The 20,578-nt window shown below is 35.8% G+C and overlaps 5 protein-coding genes across 6 annotated transcripts; 2 read left to right on the plus strand and 3 right to left on the minus strand.

Annotated features, from left to right (window-relative positions):
• Positions 1 to 237: 237 nt before the first annotated feature.
• Positions 238 to 3,712, plus strand: LOC104768365 (uncharacterized). The gene is made up of 3 exons (XM_010492310.3): positions 238 to 753; positions 1,106 to 3,203; positions 3,339 to 3,712. The coding sequence occupies exons 2-3, from the start codon at positions 1,113 to 1,115 to the stop codon at positions 3,543 to 3,545; spliced, it is 2,298 nt and encodes a 765-aa protein (XP_010490612.2). The 5' UTR covers positions 238 to 753; positions 1,106 to 1,112; the 3' UTR covers positions 3,546 to 3,712.
• Positions 3,713 to 9,830: 6,118 nt separating this feature from the next.
• Positions 9,831 to 12,310, plus strand: LOC104708949 (serine/threonine-protein kinase BSK6-like). Its single transcript, XM_010425607.2, has 9 exons — positions 9,831 to 10,238; positions 10,362 to 10,497; positions 10,579 to 10,712; positions 10,813 to 10,918; positions 11,019 to 11,104; positions 11,187 to 11,408; positions 11,503 to 11,658; positions 11,745 to 11,858; positions 11,936 to 12,310. The coding sequence occupies exons 1-9, from the start codon at positions 9,927 to 9,929 to the stop codon at positions 12,164 to 12,166; spliced, it is 1,497 nt and encodes a 498-aa protein (XP_010423909.2). The 5' UTR covers positions 9,831 to 9,926; the 3' UTR covers positions 12,167 to 12,310.
• Positions 12,311 to 12,404: 94 nt separating this feature from the next.
• Positions 12,405 to 13,380, minus strand: LOC104708950 (uncharacterized). 2 transcript variants are annotated; one of them, XM_010425608.3, is made up of 2 exons: positions 12,763 to 13,380; positions 12,405 to 12,688 (listed from the first exon to the last, which is right to left on the minus strand). In XM_010425608.3, exons 1-2 carry the CDS (start codon positions 13,140 to 13,142, stop codon positions 12,433 to 12,435), a joined length of 636 nt encoding a protein of 211 aa, XP_010423910.2. In that variant the 5' UTR covers positions 13,143 to 13,380; the 3' UTR covers positions 12,405 to 12,432. The 2 variants fall into 2 exon arrangements, with proteins under 2 accessions (XP_010423910.2, XP_087319170.1); XM_087463044.1 differs by having other exon boundaries at positions 12,770 to 13,375.
• Positions 13,381 to 14,356: 976 nt separating this feature from the next.
• On the minus strand, positions 14,357 to 15,034 carry LOC109126021 (uncharacterized). Its single transcript, XM_019229054.2, has 2 exons — positions 14,862 to 15,034; positions 14,357 to 14,709 (listed from the first exon to the last, which is right to left on the minus strand). Exons 1-2 carry the CDS (start codon positions 14,935 to 14,937, stop codon positions 14,546 to 14,548), a joined length of 240 nt encoding a protein of 79 aa, XP_019084599.2. The 5' UTR covers positions 14,938 to 15,034; the 3' UTR covers positions 14,357 to 14,545.
• A 1,199-nt stretch (positions 15,035 to 16,233) lies between these two features.
• Positions 16,234 to 19,085, minus strand: LOC104708952 (uncharacterized). Its single transcript, XM_010425609.3, has 4 exons — positions 18,904 to 19,085; positions 17,130 to 18,453; positions 16,714 to 17,043; positions 16,234 to 16,504 (listed from the first exon to the last, which is right to left on the minus strand). The coding sequence occupies exons 2-4, from the start codon at positions 17,194 to 17,196 to the stop codon at positions 16,350 to 16,352; spliced, it is 552 nt and encodes a 183-aa protein (XP_010423911.1). The 5' UTR covers positions 17,197 to 18,453; positions 18,904 to 19,085; the 3' UTR covers positions 16,234 to 16,349.
• Between the last annotated feature and the right edge of the window lie 1,493 nt (positions 19,086 to 20,578).

The raw sequence follows: 20,578 nt of genomic DNA on the forward strand, positions 1-20,578 counted from the left end.
CTCTATAAACACTTTTAAGAGTTTTTGTAAAGGAGCTTAAATACAGATAATAGTTTTCTGTGATCACATATATATAAATTATAAATTGCGAAACTGATTGAACATTTGTAAAGCTGTAACGGACAAATAATGAAGATATGCAAAAATCGGGAGATTAAAAAAAAAGTGAAAAAGATAAGAAAAAATTATGCGTGATGACGTCGGTATGTCTCGTTTAAAAACTCTGCTTTTCTTTTTTTGGGGATGCGAGAGCGAAGAAAAGAGAGAGAAAACAAAACGGAAGTGAAGTCTTCCTTAATGGGCCTTTAATTCATACGAACCACACGATCCTAAAACGCTTATTAATCTCGACCGTACGATTTCTTACACGAAGGTCTCTCTGTCTCTTTCTCTTTTTTTTTTTTTTTATTAGTATTTCTTCTTGGTCTTATTACTCGTAAGCGGCGCAAGGAAGATTCTATGCGCAAACTCCTTTCTTCTTCGATTCCTTGCTCTCTCTCTCTCTCTTTGATCGATCACTAGTCTTAAACTTTCTCGATTGACGTTTAAATCTGAATAAGATTGAATCTTGATTTCTGTGGTTTATGTTTTTTCCGATTTTGCTTCTACTCCACGTTGTCCCCTTCTTCTTTCTTTTTGCTCCTCCACATTAATAAAAATTTTGTTTTCTTCTCTCCGACGATATTAGCCACCACCACCACCAACTCCAGTTTGCGATTTTACGAATAAAATTATTGTGTTATTCTCGTAATGGTAATGTTTCTTTCCTCAATCTTTTTGTTTCTTTCCCTGGGAGAATGTTAAAGAGTGTTACTGAGAATGCTGCGTTGGTTAGAAGAAAAAAAAGATTTAGATTAGGGTTTCTTCTCGAGATTGAAATCAAAGATTTAGTCTTTATACATTGTGGACTTCTCCTCAATGAGAGAATGAGTAGTAATCCGAGTTTCTCGTGATTTAGTTAGTTTATGGATAAATCCCAGAGTTGAGAATGAGACAGAATGAGTTATATAAAAGTTAAAGTTTCTCCCTTTTTTTTTTTGTTTAATTGATATATTTGTTTTAATGAAGATAAGTTTCATTGCTTTTTTTTTTTTTTTTTTTGTAGATGAATAATGGCTACAAGAACTGAGCTTAGAGATGTTCTGAAACAGAGTCTAAGAGCGTCAGAGATGACGGATGCGAGGTTAAATAAAGGAGGAACGTTAAAGGAAGAGTGTCAAACAAGTGGCACAAGCAGCGAGATTCGTGTCAGAACGAAACCTTCAAGCCGTAATCGTGGAAAGGAATGTGTCAATGAGAGTTTGGAACACAATGATGATGAGCTTGTTAAATATATGTCCAAGTTGCCAGGTTATCTCCAACGTATAGACAGAGGTGAAGAAAGCGTACCACAGAGTAATGTTTTGAATGTTGGAGTCTTGGATTGGGAACGTCTAGAGACATGGAAGCGTGGTCGAGCTGAAAGATCTAGTGGGAAAAGTGAGAGACATGTGTCTAGTAGTAGTATTGCTTCTACTTCAGGAGTAGTTGTTCCCAATGAATCTCGTAGGTATAAGATTGATGACCAGTTCCCCACTTTTTCAAATCTCGGTAAAGTTAAAGCGTCCCGGGATCTTCAACACTCTTTGGGACCTGAGTTGGCTTCTAGGGATTCATTAAATAAGCAGGAAATAGCAGAAACTTGTATCAATAAGCCTTCTAGTAGATATCACAAAGGAGTGGAACAGAGGAAGAGCAGAAGATCGCATTCAAATCTGGAATCCACTTCAGGTTTGTTGTCAAAAATGGGAAACTCTGTGGGATCACTGGCCATGAATAAGAAGGATACTCAGAAGATACCAGGGGAGAGACATGCACAAGAAGCAAGAGAAAGTGGAAAATATTGTGTTGAGAAGAGGATCATTGGCGATTCGAAAGCTGGTCTTACTACTGAAAAGCAGGAGTACAGCGACATTTTTCTCCTTCGTTCAAGAAGACAGTCCCGAAGCACTCTTTCCAGTGAGCCTCAGTCACTGGATGATAACACGAGTAGGGTAGCAAGGGAAGCTAACGGTTTCAATAGCTCTTTAGGATTGAGATCTCAAACACCTCGTTCCTGTCCACTCTCTATCGACCTAGAGAGATATTCTGAAGATGTGATGTTGCCTCTTGGTACTGATCATTCAGGTAAAAAGGAACGGTTTGGTGGGAGAAGGCATTCAAAGACAGCTTCGAGGATATTTGATCAAGAAATACGTGAAGTTGAATCCAGAAAGGAGAGACACCATTCACCAAGCAAGCGGTTTAGTTTTAGCTTTGGTCGTCTCAGCAGAAGTTTCAGCGTGAAAGAGGATTCAGCTGTCCAACCTTTGACTTCTTCTGAGGATACCATCAAGTCTAGCTCAATGAGATTCGATGGTTCTGTTTGTCCATCTCAGTCAAGTAACTCGGAGAACCAGAACACTCATTGCAGATCATCTCGAGTTAGTCCTCTAAGACCGCTTCTTGACCCTTTACGGAAACCCAAAGGCTCTGAGAATGTTCTTTCAGCGAAAGCAAGATCGAGTTCTTCCAATTCAAACCCAACCAAGAGCGACACATCGAGAACCAGAGCTCTTTTTCAGCTAACGATCAGAAACGGTGTACCTCTGTTTCAGTTTGTGGTCGATGATAACAACAGCAACACCAGGAGCATTCTTGGGGGTTCAATGAAAAGCTCATCGCTCAAAGATGATTCTGTTCAGTACTGTACATTCTACTCTGTTAATGAAGTCAAGAAGAAAAAAAGCGGAAGCTGGCTAATACATGGACACAAAGAGAAACACTGTGGGTTTGTCTACAATGTAATCGGTCAAATGCGGCTGAGCAACCCCATGAGCTCAGATATAACTGAGCAGAACTTGAAAAACATATCTTCTATCATCAGAGAATCTGTTCTGTTTGATGAGACAGAGCAAGTAAAAGGGAGAAAAGAGGTTGCAGCTGTAGTGATCAAAAAGAAGCTGGTAGAAGAAAACTGTATCGGCCTCGGCGAAACTAGTGTGATCATTCCAGGTGGCGTTCACACTTTCCCGGAGAAAGGAGCACCATCACCGTTGATTAGCCGGTGGAGATCTGGAGGGGTATGCGACTGCGGTGGCTGGGATGTTGGATGTAAACTCCATGTCCTCTCTAACAAATCACCCCTCCATGAGTTCAACCAAGGCTTCAAACTGTTCGATCAGGTAACATAATCATAACTAAGCAAAACAGTCTCAAATAACCATGTAAATCTGTGTATCTTTCTTTGTGTTTCTATTACGGGTTGTTGTTTTTTTTGTTTATATCGTGTTCTTAAAAGTAGTCTTTTAACATTGCAGGAAGTGAACGAACAAGAGTCAGGTCCGGCTTTGGCGATGACGGAGCTGAAGACAGGGATCTACAGTGTGGAGTTTGGTTCGTTTGTATCACCGTTGCAAGCTTTTTTTGTGTGCGTGACGGTCATAACATGTGCTGCCGAGGCAAAAACCACCGTAAAAGCTTCATCTCCTTTGGCTCCGCCTCTATCTCCTGTTAGTAGAGTCTAAACTCAGGACACAAACAGAGTATCTAATATGGTTGATTTAGTCTCGTCATAATTGCCCAACTTGTCCTTCTTGTTTTGTCTCGTGGAAAAAAAAAAAAAAAGAAGTCAAAATCACAGAGAATACACTTACCACTCACTAGATAATAGATTCATGAAATATTTACGTAATGTTCCATTTGTTTTGTAGATCGTAAGTGAGTTTAGGCAATAGCATGATGTAGAATACAATACAGCAAACAAGTGGCAACAATAAAACGAAAAAAATATATATATATACTGATTACTGAACCTCAAAACAACGATATTTTAGTGATTAATCACACAAAGACTATTATGTTATAATAATATTTTAGTGATTAATCACACAAAGACTATTATGTTGTTTGGTGTAATCGTACAGTCTAGATCTCTGAATTGACGAGATCAACTTGCTAATATTAAAAATGGGAAAAATGTTATTTGTGCGTGATTAGTTAGAACTTAAGATTAACATATTGCAGTAAAATTAATAACTTAATGGCAATGGCATTTTTGATCAATGTCTTCGACCCAACAATAAAATCATCTTTGACCCATCTTTAACTACCGTCTCGAAGTTTTTTTTTTAAATCTTTTTAGTATCTGTTTAAGTCGTTTACGTATCATTTATGCGCATTTTAGTTTCGGTAACATAATTTCACCAAATATAATTAACATTTCATTTTCCAGTTATCATCTAGTAATCTAATATAGAACGTAACTAGTAGTATTGATATGGTCAGCAATATGCAACACAAAAGACGTCGCTAAATGATTGAGTAGTTGAGAATTGAGATGACTTGATGCCATCCATGGCCATGTTTTTGAGTTACGGTTGCTATGATCGAAATTGGGCTTTAAATGACAGTTTACAGAATTTATATTATATAGCCCATTTAGGTCCAAAGCATACTTATACCCCATCCTTTTTTATTATAATTTTATTTGTTTAAAGAAATATTCCCGAAACGAGCGTCCCATTAACTACTATAAAATAAAAAATACTAGTCCTGGGCAAACGGTAAACTCGGGTTTTTCGGGTCGGGTCTTTCGGTTTTGGCAAAATTCGGATTTGAAAAAATCTGACCGAATTAAACCGAAATAGATTTTGGTTCGGGTCGGTCGGTACTCGGGTTAAATGGGTCGGTTATTGATTATATGTCTTCCGTAAGTAACCGATAGTTTTCATATTTCGGGTTATTTCACCCGAAATTACCTAATAAAAAGAAAAACAAGCACAAATACGAGACAATTCATTGTCTTACATCTGGTAACCATTACAGACCATTACATAAGCTGATGAGCTAGCATTGCATCAAGTTTAAGCTAGCAAAGTACCAAAAAATCATTACATAACCATGAAACACTTAAGTAGTTAAGCAAAGTTGTTTCTCATTAGTTGTTACACCACAGCATGCAACTCCACATCCAAAAGTAGTCAAAAGAGCAGCTTAGATGAAGTTAGTACTATACCAGTCCATTGTTAATAAGGCTTTGCTTATCTGCATCAAAAAAAGTCAAAAGAAGCAGCCTCTACCTACCTGTGCATAATGAAAATTAAAAAACCATAACAAAGAGTTAATAAATCTGATAACACAAATGAAACAAAAACTTAACAATCTCTGATTTATACAGAATCGCAAACAATAACAGAGACTTAGATAGTTTGGTAAGGTTTAGTTTAGATTGTTAATCGTTTGCACTTTGATAATCTAAAGCTATTAACAATGCAAGGCAAAAGTAAAGAAAACATACCAATCTCCAATTATGATGAATCATGTTGGAGCTACCGTTGAGTTCCTTTCATCTACACAATAAAACAAAATCATAAGTATATAAGAGATTTATAAAACTAAAAAACAGAAGAAATGACTTAATTCTATTTAGTACTTACCAAGAGATTCAAGAAATTCAACTTCTTCCAACATTTGCACCAAGTTTGCTACTTGTGCTTCTGATTTATATGAACACCTTAACCATTGTTGGGTGCATATCAAAACCTCAACCATGAAAAGAGTTAAAGAACTCATATAAGGATCCAACACTCTGCCACTTGTACTAAAAGCGGATTCAGATGCCATAAATGAGACTTGAACTACTAGAACATCTCTAGCAAGTTCTGACAAGATCAAAAACTTTAAGCTATTGCACCTCCACCAGCTGAGAACATCATAAGGCAACTCCAAACTATTTTCTACTCTGACCTCCGATTTTTCAGACAAATAGACCTGCAACTCACTGCAGCCATCTTCAGTTCTCCTTAAGTCAACCATTTGACTGTAAAGTGTGTCCATCCGCTCACAATCTTCATCATCTGACAACTCAGACATGGCAATCGAGTCAGATTGTGAAGGAGCTTCATCGTGTACTGCCTGACTCAGCCTGGAACTGTAATCCTCATACAACTTCTTCATTGCATTTGAAACTTTAGATTCAAGTTGCTTACTCTCTATGGTGTCCTTACCATATAGCTGATCGAAGCAGAGGGAAGCAAACTTCATCTTATTGCGAGGATCAAAGATACTAGCCATAATGACTAAAGGATTCATGTGATGCAATCCATCCCAGTATTTCTCAAACTTATCTCTCATTGTATGAGCTTGCTTTCGGATCAAGGTTTCAGAGCTGCCACACTTAGCAATGAGACTCCTTTCGATGTCCACAATTTTACTATAACATAGTGTAGAAGTGACTGACTTAGAAGCTGAGAAGATCAAAGTACACTTGTAGAAGATTTTTAGGAACTTCACCAACCTTGAAACTTCCTCCCAGTCAGAATCGGTTGGTGGTCCAACTCTCTTTTTCTTACTCTTCTCCTCTATTTCCTCAAAATAATCACAATAGAGTTTGTCTTCAGCCTCCATCTTCTCAAAAGCAACCCTCAACTTCAAAGCAGAATTTAACATTAGATAAGTATAGTTCCAGCGTGTTATAACATCTAATGGCAAGCTACCTCTATTGACTTTTCCTGTTTTACACCTCATGGCAAAAGACCTAAGCCTACTGAAAGATGACCTCACATACTTGATTGCATTCCTGATCGCAACAATACTAGGATTTGACTCTTTGAAACCATTTCCAACAATCAAATTGAGAATGTGAGCACAACAACGCATATGTAAGAAATCCCCATTAGTAACTATTGCTTCTCCTCCTCTCAACCTTAACTCATCTTTCAAAGTATCCAGCGTCTTGTCATTACTCTTTGCATTATCAACTGTCACTGTAAAAACCTTCTCAATACCCCATTCTTCTAAGCAATCCAACAGTTGCCCTGCAATGGTGTCACCTTTGTGGTCTGTGATGACCTTAAAGCTGAGAATCCTCTTCTGCATCTCCCACTGAGCATTGATCCAATGAGCTGTGATCACCATGTAGTTGTAAGAGATTACAGGACTTGTCCATATGTCTGTAGTCAGCAAAACCCGTTGTTTCTCAACACCAAACAGATTCTTCAGAGCAGCTTTCTCTTGAAGATAGATTCCAACTATATCTCTTGTACAACTCCTCCTAGAAAATGTCTTGTAGAGAGGCAAGACATTGAAACAAAAGCGTTTCCAGCCCTCAGATTCGACAAAGGAGAATGGCAACTCATTTACCACAACCATCTCATTAACTGATCTTCTAAATACCTGCGGATCAAACTTGATAACCTTCAAATTCCCAGCACTATCACCACTTAGAACCTTCTATTTTTCCTTGTCATCATAATCCTTGTACTGCTTGCAGATTTTTAAGTGGCCTAACATCGGACTAGTGCCAATGGTTTTTGAATCGCAATTCATCTCTTGACCACAGTACTTACAGTTATTTGTGGGTTCGTCATCCCTTTGCAGAAAATGCTGCCATACAACAGATCTTTTAGAATACTTCTTATGTGGTCTTGGTGGCTTAGCAGAAGCAGATGCTGGTGCTTTACACGTCTTTCCAGTTTCAACCTCTTCAGTAACCTCAGGTTCAAGCAGCGGGTCTTTCTCATGGTGTTCTTCAGACATCTACAAAAGTTACACAAAACTGGGTTATCACAAATATAATAGACAAAGACATAACAAGCAACACAAGAATAATACAAAAACAAGACATAACAGTCAACACAAGACTAATACAAAAACAACACAACTATAATACACATACAAGACACGACAATAATGGTTTTGTATGTGTATTATAGTTGTGTTGTTTTTGTATTAGTCTTGTGTTGTCGTGGCAAAGAGTAATCAAAGTACCTCATGGCAAAGAGTAATGACAATAATAGTTGTCTATATAATACACATACAAGACACGACAATAATCAAAGTACAAAACATTTGACATATCTCTGATTTTGAAGTTTAGAAACTCTAAAATAAACCCTAACACTAAATTGCTACACTTAGACAGCTACACAATACATGGAGCATAAACAAATTACAAAACCATAAGAAGAATCGATCAACTCTCATTTGGAAGTTTGAAAACAATCCTTAAAACCTAAAATGCTACAATAGATACTAGTACTAATACTAATAGATACACATAAACAAATAAGAACAGTAAACAAAGCACAAAACCCAGATTAAGTCATCTTAATTTCAGATTTTGAAGTTTAAACCCTTAACCCTAAAATTCTCCAAATCAATTTGGAGAATTTTAGGGTTAAGGGTTTAAACTTCAAAATCTGAGCTGATAAAGACTAAGAAAGAAATTATACAGAAAAGAAACAAACGAAAAAACGATTAAGGAGAAAGAAGAAGAGATTTACCTCTAACAAATTCTCTTATATGGATTGAAACCCAAGTCTTTCACAACAACAGAGGTTTCAGAAAATAAAAGAGATTGTAGAAGATGAAGAATTGATGAAGGAGAAGAAACGAGATGATCTTTGCTTACTGACTATTTGATTATGTCGGGAAAATGAGAACTTTGCTCGCTTTAACAAGAGACGGAGGCGGAGAAACAAAGAGGCACGATTATTAGATAAGGTTAGTAACTCATTAGCTTTATAAAGGGAACCAAACATAATCTCGGTTTAGGTAAAACCGATCGGTATCCGATTACCGATCCGACCCGACCCGACTTCCGAAATTGCAAAACATTCTCGCCGATCGGTTGCAGCTCCTGTCTGTACTCGGTGCCGAGAACCGAATTCGTCGGGTTTCTTGGGTCGGTTTGTTCGGTTCGAACCGTTCGCCCAGGACTAAAAAATACTACTAGTTAGCTTTCTCTCTCTTCTCTCTCTCTCAAATCTTTTAGAGAGAGAAAGCAATTGTATATTATTCCGACGACTTTTGTCGTCTGTTTTTTGTTTCCAGCTAAGTCTGGTTTATATTTCTCGCTTAGATGCGAGTTCTTCTTAGCCCTTATGGCTAAGTTTTGTGTTTTCTTTTCCTTTTGCAGAGCCAAGTAGATTTCTTTCAAGTTAAAGAGATCAAAGCCGAGTGGTGATTCATAAGTTTTAGATCATCAGATTGCTCGATTCCAAGCAAGAGGAGAGTAAATCCTCATACCATTCCTAGTGGCCGTAATTGGCTGTGTATGATGGTTTCTTTTAATGTTTGGGAATCGTGATGGGAGGAATTTTGTGGAGGGTGAAGAGCAGTTTAGGAGAGCAAAGTTTTGCGACTAATCTGACATCTAGCCATTTCCCGTTTTCTGGTGTTTCACAGATCTGAGGATTCATGGGGCCTTTTGTTTCTTAACACTCGGAGTAAGATGCAGAAGGAAAGTGGTGAGATTCGGGGCAAAAAGCTGAAGATCGATGGATCCCTATAGCGAAAAAGATGAATTTTTGGCCGGAATTTTTTGGATCTGATCGGAGACTCAGCTCCGGTAGAAGGCGACGTGACTCAGTTATTTTTTCCACCCCAACTTCCTAAATTAACACGTATCCACTACGTATACCTTTTTGACATATTTTGTGCTTTGCTGTATTTTGTATTAGACTATTAGGTTTATGATTGGGCTTTAGTTTGTTGGGCTCCGTTTTCATCTTGAACATGAGTTAACGAAAGTGTATCCACAAAAAAAAAAAAAAAATACAACTAGAAACTAAAAGATTCCAGATATATTAATATTGAATCATGAACACACAAAAAAAAATGGACTGTAACTATTTCTAAAATAGTGTTAAAATTAACAATTAAAACTATGACGTCAAAAAAAGAAAAAAACAACTATTGTATTCGATATTATTAATATTATAGCTTAGGAAAGCATGATTCATGACCAAACATATATCTCTTTTATTAATAATTTTTCATCCCAAAACATGCTAATAAGTACTATTTGAATTCTGTTTTCAGACTAAGAAAAATAAAATAAAAAAACAGAGGAAAATTTTGGAGGCGGGAGACTGAGCATTATTATATTTATATCGCCGGCGGTAATGGGATGCATTTGCTTCAAGTCTTGGTGCCGATCATCTTCTTCACCGTCGATTTCATCAACGGTCATCAACGATCTCGAAAACGTCAGAGACGATGACGACGACGGCGGGGGACATTATCCTTTGATATTCCGAGAGTTCAGTTTCGAGCAGCTTAGAATCGCCACCGACGGTTTCTCCTCCGGAAACATCGTTTCAGAGCACAACGATTCCGTACCAAACATCGTCTACAAAGGAAAGCTCGGCGACGGTCGTCGGATCGCCGTCAAACGGTTTCAAAGACTTTCTTGGCCTGATCCTTTCGAATTCATCGTTCGTCTCTCTTTGTGATCCTTTTAATGATTTTGGTTTTGGATCTTTTTGTTTTTTCTTGAGAAGTTTTTTGATATCTTATAAGGATATGGTGGTGGTGGACTTTTTGTTTGTTTGTTTCAGAATGAAGCACAAGCTGTTGGGAGATTGAGGAGTGACCATTTAGCGAATTTGATCGGTTGTTGTTATGATGATAACGAGAGGTTGCTTGTTGCCGAGTACATGCCTAATGGAACATTAGCAAAACATCTTTTTCACTGTAAACTAAAAAATCTCTTCTTTTTTTTATCTCTTTGATTGATGGAGTTTCACATTTGATTAAGAAGACTGTGTGTTTCAGGGGAGAAAAGACCGATGAAATGGGAAATGAGGTTAAAAGTTGCCCTGCATACCGCAAGAGCCTTGGAGTATTGTAATGATAAAGGAATCGATTTATACCATGATCTTAATCCTTACAGGGTTATGTTTGATAAGGTAATGGATGCTTAACTCTATTTTCTTTGATTTGTGTGTTTTTCTTGATCTGCAAACAAAAACAACCAAGTTTTTAACATCAAAAGTGGTTGAATGACAGAGAGGGAATCCTAAGCTTTCTTGCTTTGGTCTCATGAAGAATAGCCATGAAGGGAAAAATTATAGCACCAACTTAGCTTTTGCTCCTCCTGAATATTTGCGCTTAGGTACCATAACAACCTTTTCATGTGTATGTGTTTCAATAAGAGTACAGCTGAATAATCTCATGCATAGAAGTTCGTTCGTTTCTACAATAACTTTGTTCAGGTACTTTGATACCGGAGAGCGTCACATTTAGCTTTGGAACCTTGTTATTGGATCTTATGAGCGGCAGACATATTCCTCCAAACCATGTAACAAAAGTGGCATACTTAGTTGCATTTTGGACTGATTCTTAGCTTTTATATATGTTAACGTGGTATTAACTCTGTGCAGGCACTTGATTTGTTCCGAGGCAAAAACTATTTGGTGCTAATGGATTCAGCTTTGGATGGTCAGTTCTCTGATGAAGATAGAACAGAACTAATACACATAGCTTCTATATGTTTGAAGACTGAACCTGAAGAAAGGCCAGGTATAAAGTTTCTTAAGGCGACTCTTTCTAGACTTCAGAAACGAGCCAAGTTATGGCCTATTAATGTCAAAAGACCCATTTCGGTAAGTGTCACTCTCTCCATATACTCAAGAATTGTCTTTGAAAAGAATGCAAAATTTTAGTTAGTGGTACTCATCAAAACATATTAATTGACAGCCTCCATCAAACAATCTGCCTGAAAAGACTAAACCTAGAACAGAGTCATTGAAGTTGACTCCTTTTGGAAATGCATGTTCGAGAGCGGATCAAAGTACTATACACGAACTACTAGAGAAGCTCGGGTATGAAGAAGACAATGCGGTCGGAAACGAGGTATATTGAATATTTTTATATACATACTTATTATCTGAATTTGAGGGTTGGATGTTGCTGAATGCTGATTCTGATAAATGTGACAGTTTTCATTCCAAATGTGGACGGGCGAAATGCAAGAGAATATGGACTACAAGAAGCATGGAGATGTCGCATTCCGTGCCAAAGATTTTGATACCGCCATTGAATTCTACACAGAGGTACACACATATAAATACTACATCATCAGCAAGTACAAAAAAAAAAAGGACATGGCTCATTCTTCATTATTTTGTAGTTCATGAGTGGAGCTCCTACGGTGTCACCAACAGTATTGGCAAGAAGGTGTCTTTGTTACCTAATGACTGAAATGTTCAGCGAGGCTCTAAGCGATGCGATGCAAGCGCAAGTAGCTTCACCGGAATGGCCAATCCCTCTTTACTTACAAGCGGCTTGTCTCTTCAAGCTCGAGATGGAAGCTGAAGCTAAAGAAGCACTTAGACATGGTTCTGCTCTTGAGGCTTATTAGAGTTTTGTTTGAAAAAAAAATACTCACTTTTGAGAAATTATGAATGAATACACACAAAAACATGTACATGCCAATGTGAACAAGTGTGTACCCATTCAGATTTTTTTATTCAATTATGAATGTTATTATTTTTTCTTTTGTAAATGTTGATCCAATTGTTTGATATGATTGCACTCGTGCAAAAAGCTAAAAACAGGAATCAAATGCCACACAAAGCAAAAGAAATGAGATTTGAGAAGAAAGAAAAAACAGAGTATTTTTAATTCTCATTGTTGTGAAGGCAAGTTAAAGTGAAAGAACCATGAGATTACAAATGCACAAACCATACATGTTAAAAGGAAATTAAGGAATCTATTTCCTCTCCAGAATCTCCGGTCATCGGAATCACTTGTAGCCACCACGGTTGATATGTTACCAGCTTCCACGTCATCCACATTGGTTTCAACCGTTGTTAATGTTTGATCAATCTCATTGGCAACTTTAGAGAAGTTTTGAGCTATGCAACGACAAATCTCGCAAGTCCTGAAAAAATTACACGTATCAATAATAATCCAACAAAAGTTCCAAAAATAATTCACATTGGTTTGTTTGCTTACTTATTACCCTTGATCTTGAACCAAGTATCGGCACATTGCTTATGAACATAACCCAAATCATCTTTACAAGAACATCCAAGAACCATTGGATCCCCACATTCATGGCGATTGCTCTCTAAACCCAAGTGGCAAATCCTGCAATCTTTCTCTGGAGACCCTCCGGCTGATCGAGAGGCTTCTGAATCGGAATATGTTTCACCACCCAAGTCATCGTCATCAGCAGTCTCAAACTCGCCGCAAAAGCTACGAACAGCCGAGTGGAAATCGTAGTCGTAATCACAAGAAGAACTGTCTTCTTCTCCGCTGACGTCACTCCGACGGTAATGACGGTCGCCGGAAATAATTTCCAAATCAATGTGAGAGTTTTGGAAGGATGACATTTTTCATTTGATAAAGAGAGAGAGAGAGAGAGATAGCGTAAAGAAAGACGAGATTTTTGGTACTATAATTACAAAGACTTCTGTTACAAGTAAACGTGAACTCTTGGATCAAGAGATTTGTTATTAAAAAGGAAATTAAAATTAAGGATATAAACAAAATAGTAATAGAAAAAAGCATTGAGGGGTCAGGAAAAATTCTGAAGGACTTATGTTTTTGTTCTGTCTTGGGGACCAAAGTGATGAAACATTATTTACATACAGCTTTAATACTGTATTTATTTGTTTAAAGAGAAGAAAAGAAAACATAAAACAGGCTTTAAGCTGGTAATACTCGATTGTTCACTAATCCGCACGCTAAGTATCATCGTGTTATTTGTGATTTATTTTTTAAAGGAGCAATGTGTTTCGTGTTATTTTAGCTTTACTTGATATCTGTTTTCTGACCGTTGATTCGAGTCTTCCAAGTATTGAAAGTCATCAATATGGACGGTGGAGATTAGTAATGCGCGTGGGAGGCACGTGATGGGACTATGTGTCGTTAGTGCAGCTAAGCTTCGGGACCACCGCCTGATGCTTCTCTTTCACGCCACCATTCACTTCTTTCATGTTTCTTTTGTGTTGTGTGTGTTTTTTTTTTTTTCCAAAATTAAAAAATATTTTAAGATGGACATACAGTTATCAAATTTAAGAAGATTAAAGAAAAAAAACAATTGAACTGATCCACACCTACAGAAAAAAAAAAAAAAAAAAAAAAAAAAACCGAAAAATCAAACAAATGAAAAAAACATGTTGGATTGTAGTCTTTCACTCTTTTGACAGAGGTCTGGGTTCCGTTACCGTTACCGGACTTTGTTGGTTGTTTTAGTTGGGGTCGCGTGAGGATAACGCCTCTCAATTATATTTAAAGCCCATTAATAACAAAATTTGTTTTCTTTTACGGTCCAACTATTTAATACTCCATATGGGTCATTGTTTGTGACTCAAAAAATCTCAAACCCATCATCATCATTGCAATTTCTGCAAAATCAATATACGTTTTTTTTTTGGTCAAATCAATATACGTTTATATTATTAAAATTCTGATTTGAAAATTTAAAATGTGTTTTTGGATGGTAAATTTTATGAATTCAGAGTTATGATATTGAATCCACAATATAAAATATATGTAGTTGAAATACCCATACCTCTGCAGTGCTATTACCCGAAATGACAAATGGAGATAAAGGCAAATAATTAAACATAACGAGTAGAAAGCGACAATGTTAGTAGGCAGTACAAAGAGTTACCGGAACAGAGAAATTAAAGAAACAAGAGATTGAGAAAGAAAAAAAAACGTGGGAAATTCTAGTTACAAACAAGTGCGTATTAAAATGTAAACTAATTAAAGAAAGATTTGGTCTTTTTTATCCACCGCCTTGAGCTTGTGGGGGAGGAGAAGAAGAAGGAGGCTTTGGAATGTAAGGATTGAGAGGGCTTCCGTGCTCAATAGGACCTGGTTTGATCGAAGCTTTTGTGGTTGGAGATGGATCCACCGGGAAATTGTAATCCTCCAAACCCACTTTCATTTCTGCATTTTGATATGTCTCATTTACTCATTAGCATGTTAAGAGGATATAGTCATTATGGATTTGAGATGTATATGTATACAAATACACTAAGTTAAAAAAACTCCATATAACTCAGATAGCCAAATATATAAAAAAGGATTGATTCAAATACCAGTAGAAGCTAGTACTGAGGAGCTTAGGATGATTACAACCAAAAGGAAGACAAAGCTTGATGATGATGTCTTCATCTTTAAAGAGAGAGATTGAGGAGGAGGAGGAACTATGTAACAAAGAGAGAAAGGTCTATTTAAAGAGAGAGAGAGAGAGAGAGCAAACTTGCAAAATGATGTGGATGATAGGATAGTAATATTGGGAAATAAAGGGCCATGTGGGGTTTTGGGTCTATGTCTTGAATGTGATGTTGTGGGTTATAATCGAGATCATAGTTATTGCTACCATCTCTCTCTCTAAACAAGAGAGGAAGCATCTCAAACAGCTCAAAGCTCATTCATTGGTTTACAATTTAATGCTCTCTCTCCATTACTAGCTACTACTTCTTTTCGTGTACGCCACGTGTCCCGAACTCTCTATCTCCATTAACATGTCTTTTCATCGACGTGTTTTGATCACCATTGATAGAAACGAGGATATGAGAAGAAAAAAAGAAAGAAGAAAGATAAAATGTGGATGGAAGAGACAGACAATATGGTGAAGAAGATACAGAGCTTGAAGCGGCGCCTTTTTTTATTACTGAACATTGAACAAGATAGTGTGTGGTTGTTGACTATTTATTTCTTGGACTTTTAACGTTTTTTTACCTTTTCACTCTCTGTTTTTCGTTTTTTACCTTGTGTTTTTGAATTACATAACAGCAGTAGTAGCATTATTAGCATACTAGTAGAATTAAGTGTAATTGAGCTTAATAACTTTCTAAATGGTAGTAACAGAAATGACAGTACAACACAATAATGTTATTAAAACTATGCATAAACAACAAACAAAAAAACAAAAAGTTAGTTTGCTTTTCTTATTCAAAAACAAAAAAATATATTTCCATTAAGCTGGGTTGGATGCTGGTGTGAATGACAACGGAAATAGCATTAATGCCATTCACATTTCACCATTTAATGTGCTTTTCTTTTTGTCTTTTTACGTTTTTAGTACTATTATTATTATTATTTTTTTTTTTTTGTATGTTCACCATATATTGTGTGGGCGCATTTGTAAATATAAAAATGCGCGTAAGAAAATTATAGTTAAATCAATTATATTCAGTATTCAATTACTCAAATTGGCTGTTTGAAACGATCAATAAGCTAGGTTAGGTCTAAAAACTCTGAATATTTCCATATTGTTAATCTGATTCAAGAACCTGATCACAATTGTTTGTCTATGTTGTACCATGTTTAGTATTTTCAGTATAACAATGTTCGTGTATACAATGGAACAAAGGACCTCGCAAATTCTTTTTTTTTTTTATTTTACCGTGGTCAAGTTCTTGTGTTAGGTTTTTTTGTTTGTAAAAAGAAATGGGAATTCTTGTGTTAGGTTGATCATATAGTTTTGTTGTCGTATATATATTAATCAATCGAAATTTCCAAATTATAAAAAAAAGGAAAGAAAAAAGAACTTTTAAATAACATTGAAATAAAAAGATATGTCATACACCAACGGGGCTAAAAGCTGGCGCATCCGTAGGGGCCTCCGATAGCTCTCCTGAAAACGTACCAAGAGCTTCTCCTGAGCTAAGGATCTCAAACATTGACCGGTGAGGGTTGTTCCGTCTTGCCGCACACAAATCAGGCAAATGTGAACCTATCAAGTTTCAACATTCGATCCACAATGTTATGTAACCATCAATATTGCAAATATATAAAACAAACAAATCTAAAAACCGGTGTATTATGATATATACCGGTTTGTTTAATGTTTACAATTAAACCAGTAAACCAATACTTAACCAACATTAAACCGGTCTATATCATAATATAACTGAAAACTGGAATGAGAGCAGATTTAATTACCTTCGGCAGCGACAAGATTAAAGTAGAGATCAGCAATGTTAGGGCAGTCTTCGAGACATTCAGGAGTGCAAAGCTTGACAGCGAAGCCAGGGTCGAGAAGAGCATCCGATGAAATCCCAATGGATCTCCTATCCACACCGCATGCATTGACACACTCATCGGTCTCGATGTAATTAGCCATCGTACCATCAACGTCAACCTCAGAACCCCGGCACCGATAATCTACCCCACCGGTCTGCCTCACCTCCGTCTCTAAGACACATCGTTTTCCCGAGGCCGAGATTGAAAACGAGCATATGTCGTCCGGTAAATCCTCGCATATTACATTGGCTAAACAAACAAAATTTTATACCTAATGAATTATATTATTCGTTTCGTAACCACGTTAAATAAATAAATTAAGAATGTTTACTTACCGTGAGAAGAAGTAGAGGAGCAAATAGTGATAAACAGAAGTAAACAAGCTTTTGAAACATAAACCATAATTGATTTTGGTTAATAAGAAAGTTAAAAAGACAAAGTCGGAGTTATGTGAGGAAGGGTTGTTACAAAATATTGGCTATTAATAGTCTAAGAAGACGAAAACGTTGCGACTTTGATTTCTATTTTTAAGATTCTTTAGCATTCGTTTAAGAGAGAGTAACAAAGAAATTTCCTCGTCCATATGCATAGTTGACGACGACGACGTAAACGTTTTCGGTTGACTTGACTTTGGAACCTTTACTACTCCAACTGGGAAAATGGTTTGGCTAAGATGTTTCTGAATCTGACGGTTATATTACGAGCTTTTATTTTTTCTGGTCAATAATTTTGGATATAATAGACAACCAACATTTTCTCAATTAATTCTGTATATTGTTTTTGTCGATTATGTCGATTAAACAATTTTTTAAAATGTTTTTGATGTTGGGCTTGTTCGTTTGGTCGGCGCAAAAAGTTTGCAATTTCGCATTTTTTTTGTTTTCTAACTTCTTTTTTTGGGTGTGTTTTTGGTTGTCTGTAAGTTTTGTACGTTTATTAAAATTTTTTCTGATTATTTTCTATCGCGTTTTTGTAATTTTTTCTTTGCGCGCCTGCTAACATTTTTTTTGTTTTTAGTAAAAAATCCTCCCGACGCATAAAGAAAGCTAACATGTTTACGTGCACTTGTTAATTTTATGTTGTTCGATGCATATTGTTCAAGATTTTCGTACGAGTTTGTTACTTTTAAGTTGTTTTTTGATGTGTTTTGTGTTAGTTTTAGAATGCTAATGGTTACGTGTTGTTTGTTTTGTTTTAGAATGTGTTCGAGTTTTGTTACTTGTTAATTAGTGTTATGCTATTTTCAGCATTTGTCGCTACGTTGGCCCCCTAATCATACATCTAACACACACACACACGCAAATACTACTAGCCCTATACATACATCTTTACATACATCATTCACTTTTCATCCACTCCCTATACATACATCTAATAGTAATCCTATACATCCATCTAAGAGTAAAAAAGTAAAGACCCTATGTGTATCATCTATACACATACGTCATTCATTCTCATCCTTACCCTATACATACATCCCCTACATCTAATTAATACGAACATAACTCTCTACGTCATTCATTCTCATTTATATCCTAACATACATCTATTATACATAGAGATTTAATTTAGTCTCTCCAGCACCAATTAAGCCGAATGATGAAAACCATAGACGACGACTTACACAAACGAAACAAGCTTCTCTCGTTTAACCGCCATCTGCAAATTGGAAAGAATGTGTCAATTTCCGTTACAAATCCATTTTAACTATTTTTCTATACAAATAAACCAAAAAAAAATAGATAGAACAAAAACATCTAACTGTGACCCCCCAACAGGTTCCTCATCAATAAAAAAAAACTAACAATCGTTCTACTTTCATAACGTATATGTTTTTTTCCTTAGGCAGATCAGAGGCGAGATTTATATCGAAACCAATTTCTACTAATTTTCAACACATGCATACAACCATTACGAAGACAACAACATTCAATCCCTCAACTTATGACCATTTTACTTATCACCCAGTATATATACGAGCATAATTTTTTTAAAAAAACATGGTCATTTGAAATTTTCCAAAACTATACTCTGAACTAAGCTGAAGAAGACTATATATTTACTATTTAGTTTAACAGAGAAAATAAAATGATCGGACTAGAACCTTACCTTCTACGGTGATGATGCCTCTATGACTATGCTTGTCTCTCTCTGAGGATGTGAGAACTACTATAAAAGGTTTTGACTTGAAGTCTTGAACGTACGCGGAAGAACAGATTAGGAAATGCAAAAAAAAAGAAAAAGCAGAGTTTTAGTCGTTTCAAGAAAAGAATTGTGAACTTTGAACGAGAAGATGAGTGAAGTAGTAAGTTATATTTATAGAGGTCATCATCCACACTTATAAAAATAAAAAGAAAAAGAAAAATCAAGTTATTGTATTTCACAACGGTAACAATTATTTCAAACGTTCGTATTTTTTCTTCTGCAATCCAACGTTCGACTGTCAAATCTTAAGTGACAGATTAATAAGAAATTTTTTTTTATAATTAAAAACTGTAATCTTACGCGCATTTTAGACGCGTCCTCTCTATCTAATTATCACCTCAGGCGCGTGAAGAGATAAAACTTGTTTCTAAACAGTAGACCATGTATTAAAAAATAAAAAAATACCTACCAAAGTATTAATAATATACAGTAATTACTAATTACTCGATGGCCTGAATTTGTTGCATAGTGGGCCTCATAAAAGCCCGTATCTACATAAATTTTAAGCCCGTAGCAACTTTTCTGAACAAATCAAATTTCAAAACAAAACCAAAAAAAAAACTTTTCTGAACAAATCGGATTGAAGCAGAAATCAAACTTAAAAAATAAAAAACTAATCCTACAAAACAAATTCAAATTAAATTTTTTTGTAACTTTTAATAGAATTAAAACCAAATACTACTAGTAATCCCAAAATAAAAATGCATTAAACTAACGAATTTATGGAGAACTAAAAGTTTTATTGAACTAGTAATTATTTTGTGGTCGGTAAAGATATCATGGATTTGATTAAATATGTGGAAGACATTAAATGTAACAACAACAAGAGTCAGACAGAGCATTAATGGTCCCATGGTTTTAAACCATTTATTAATTGAACGCACCAAGTGTCAGCGAGTACTTTTGTCAGTCTTTGAAATTAATGCTCCCCCCAATTTATTTCTTGAGGGGTTATTGATATTGAGTTAAGACTCTCTCGGTTTTTTTTTTTTTTTTTAATCCTTGTGGAATCATTTTATTTAACTGGACTATTCATTTGCCCAATTGCCCCGAACAACGCATTTAATTTTGTCCCAACAATATTCGTTTCAGTATGCATACGTAAACTAGAAGAATAAATCGTCTATAACTTGCAAAATATCACCAAAAAACTGACAAAAGCTATATAGACTATAGTAGTAAAAAAAAAAAAAAAGAGTATCTGTCCACAAAATAATACTATATACAACAGTAGAATCAACTCGCAAAAGTAGTTCATGCATCTCTTATTATGAACTCGCAAAAGATTAATTTCTTCTTTTTTTTTTCATACAAAAGTTAAACGAATAACAGTATAGCACGTAGATTTTATTGAAAATTTCTAAAGCATTCCATAGAATAGAATTGTCACTAAAACTCATAAACATAGTCGTGATTACTAATTTTAATGAATTAACTAAAATGTGATGCACATATTTAATTCATTTCATTTTTTCTTGTGACGATGCTAATAGTACTGATTATGAAACATTGATTTCCTTCCTCCTCCACTCACATATTATTGTACTTATTTAATTATTAGGCTGCATGTGACAATATG

This window comes from Camelina sativa, chromosome 8 (assembly GCF_030686135.1).
Source record: "Camelina sativa cultivar CO46 ecotype springtype chromosome 8, ASM3068613v1".
In the NCBI taxonomy this organism is placed as follows: domain Eukaryota; kingdom Viridiplantae; phylum Streptophyta; class Magnoliopsida; order Brassicales; family Brassicaceae; genus Camelina; species Camelina sativa.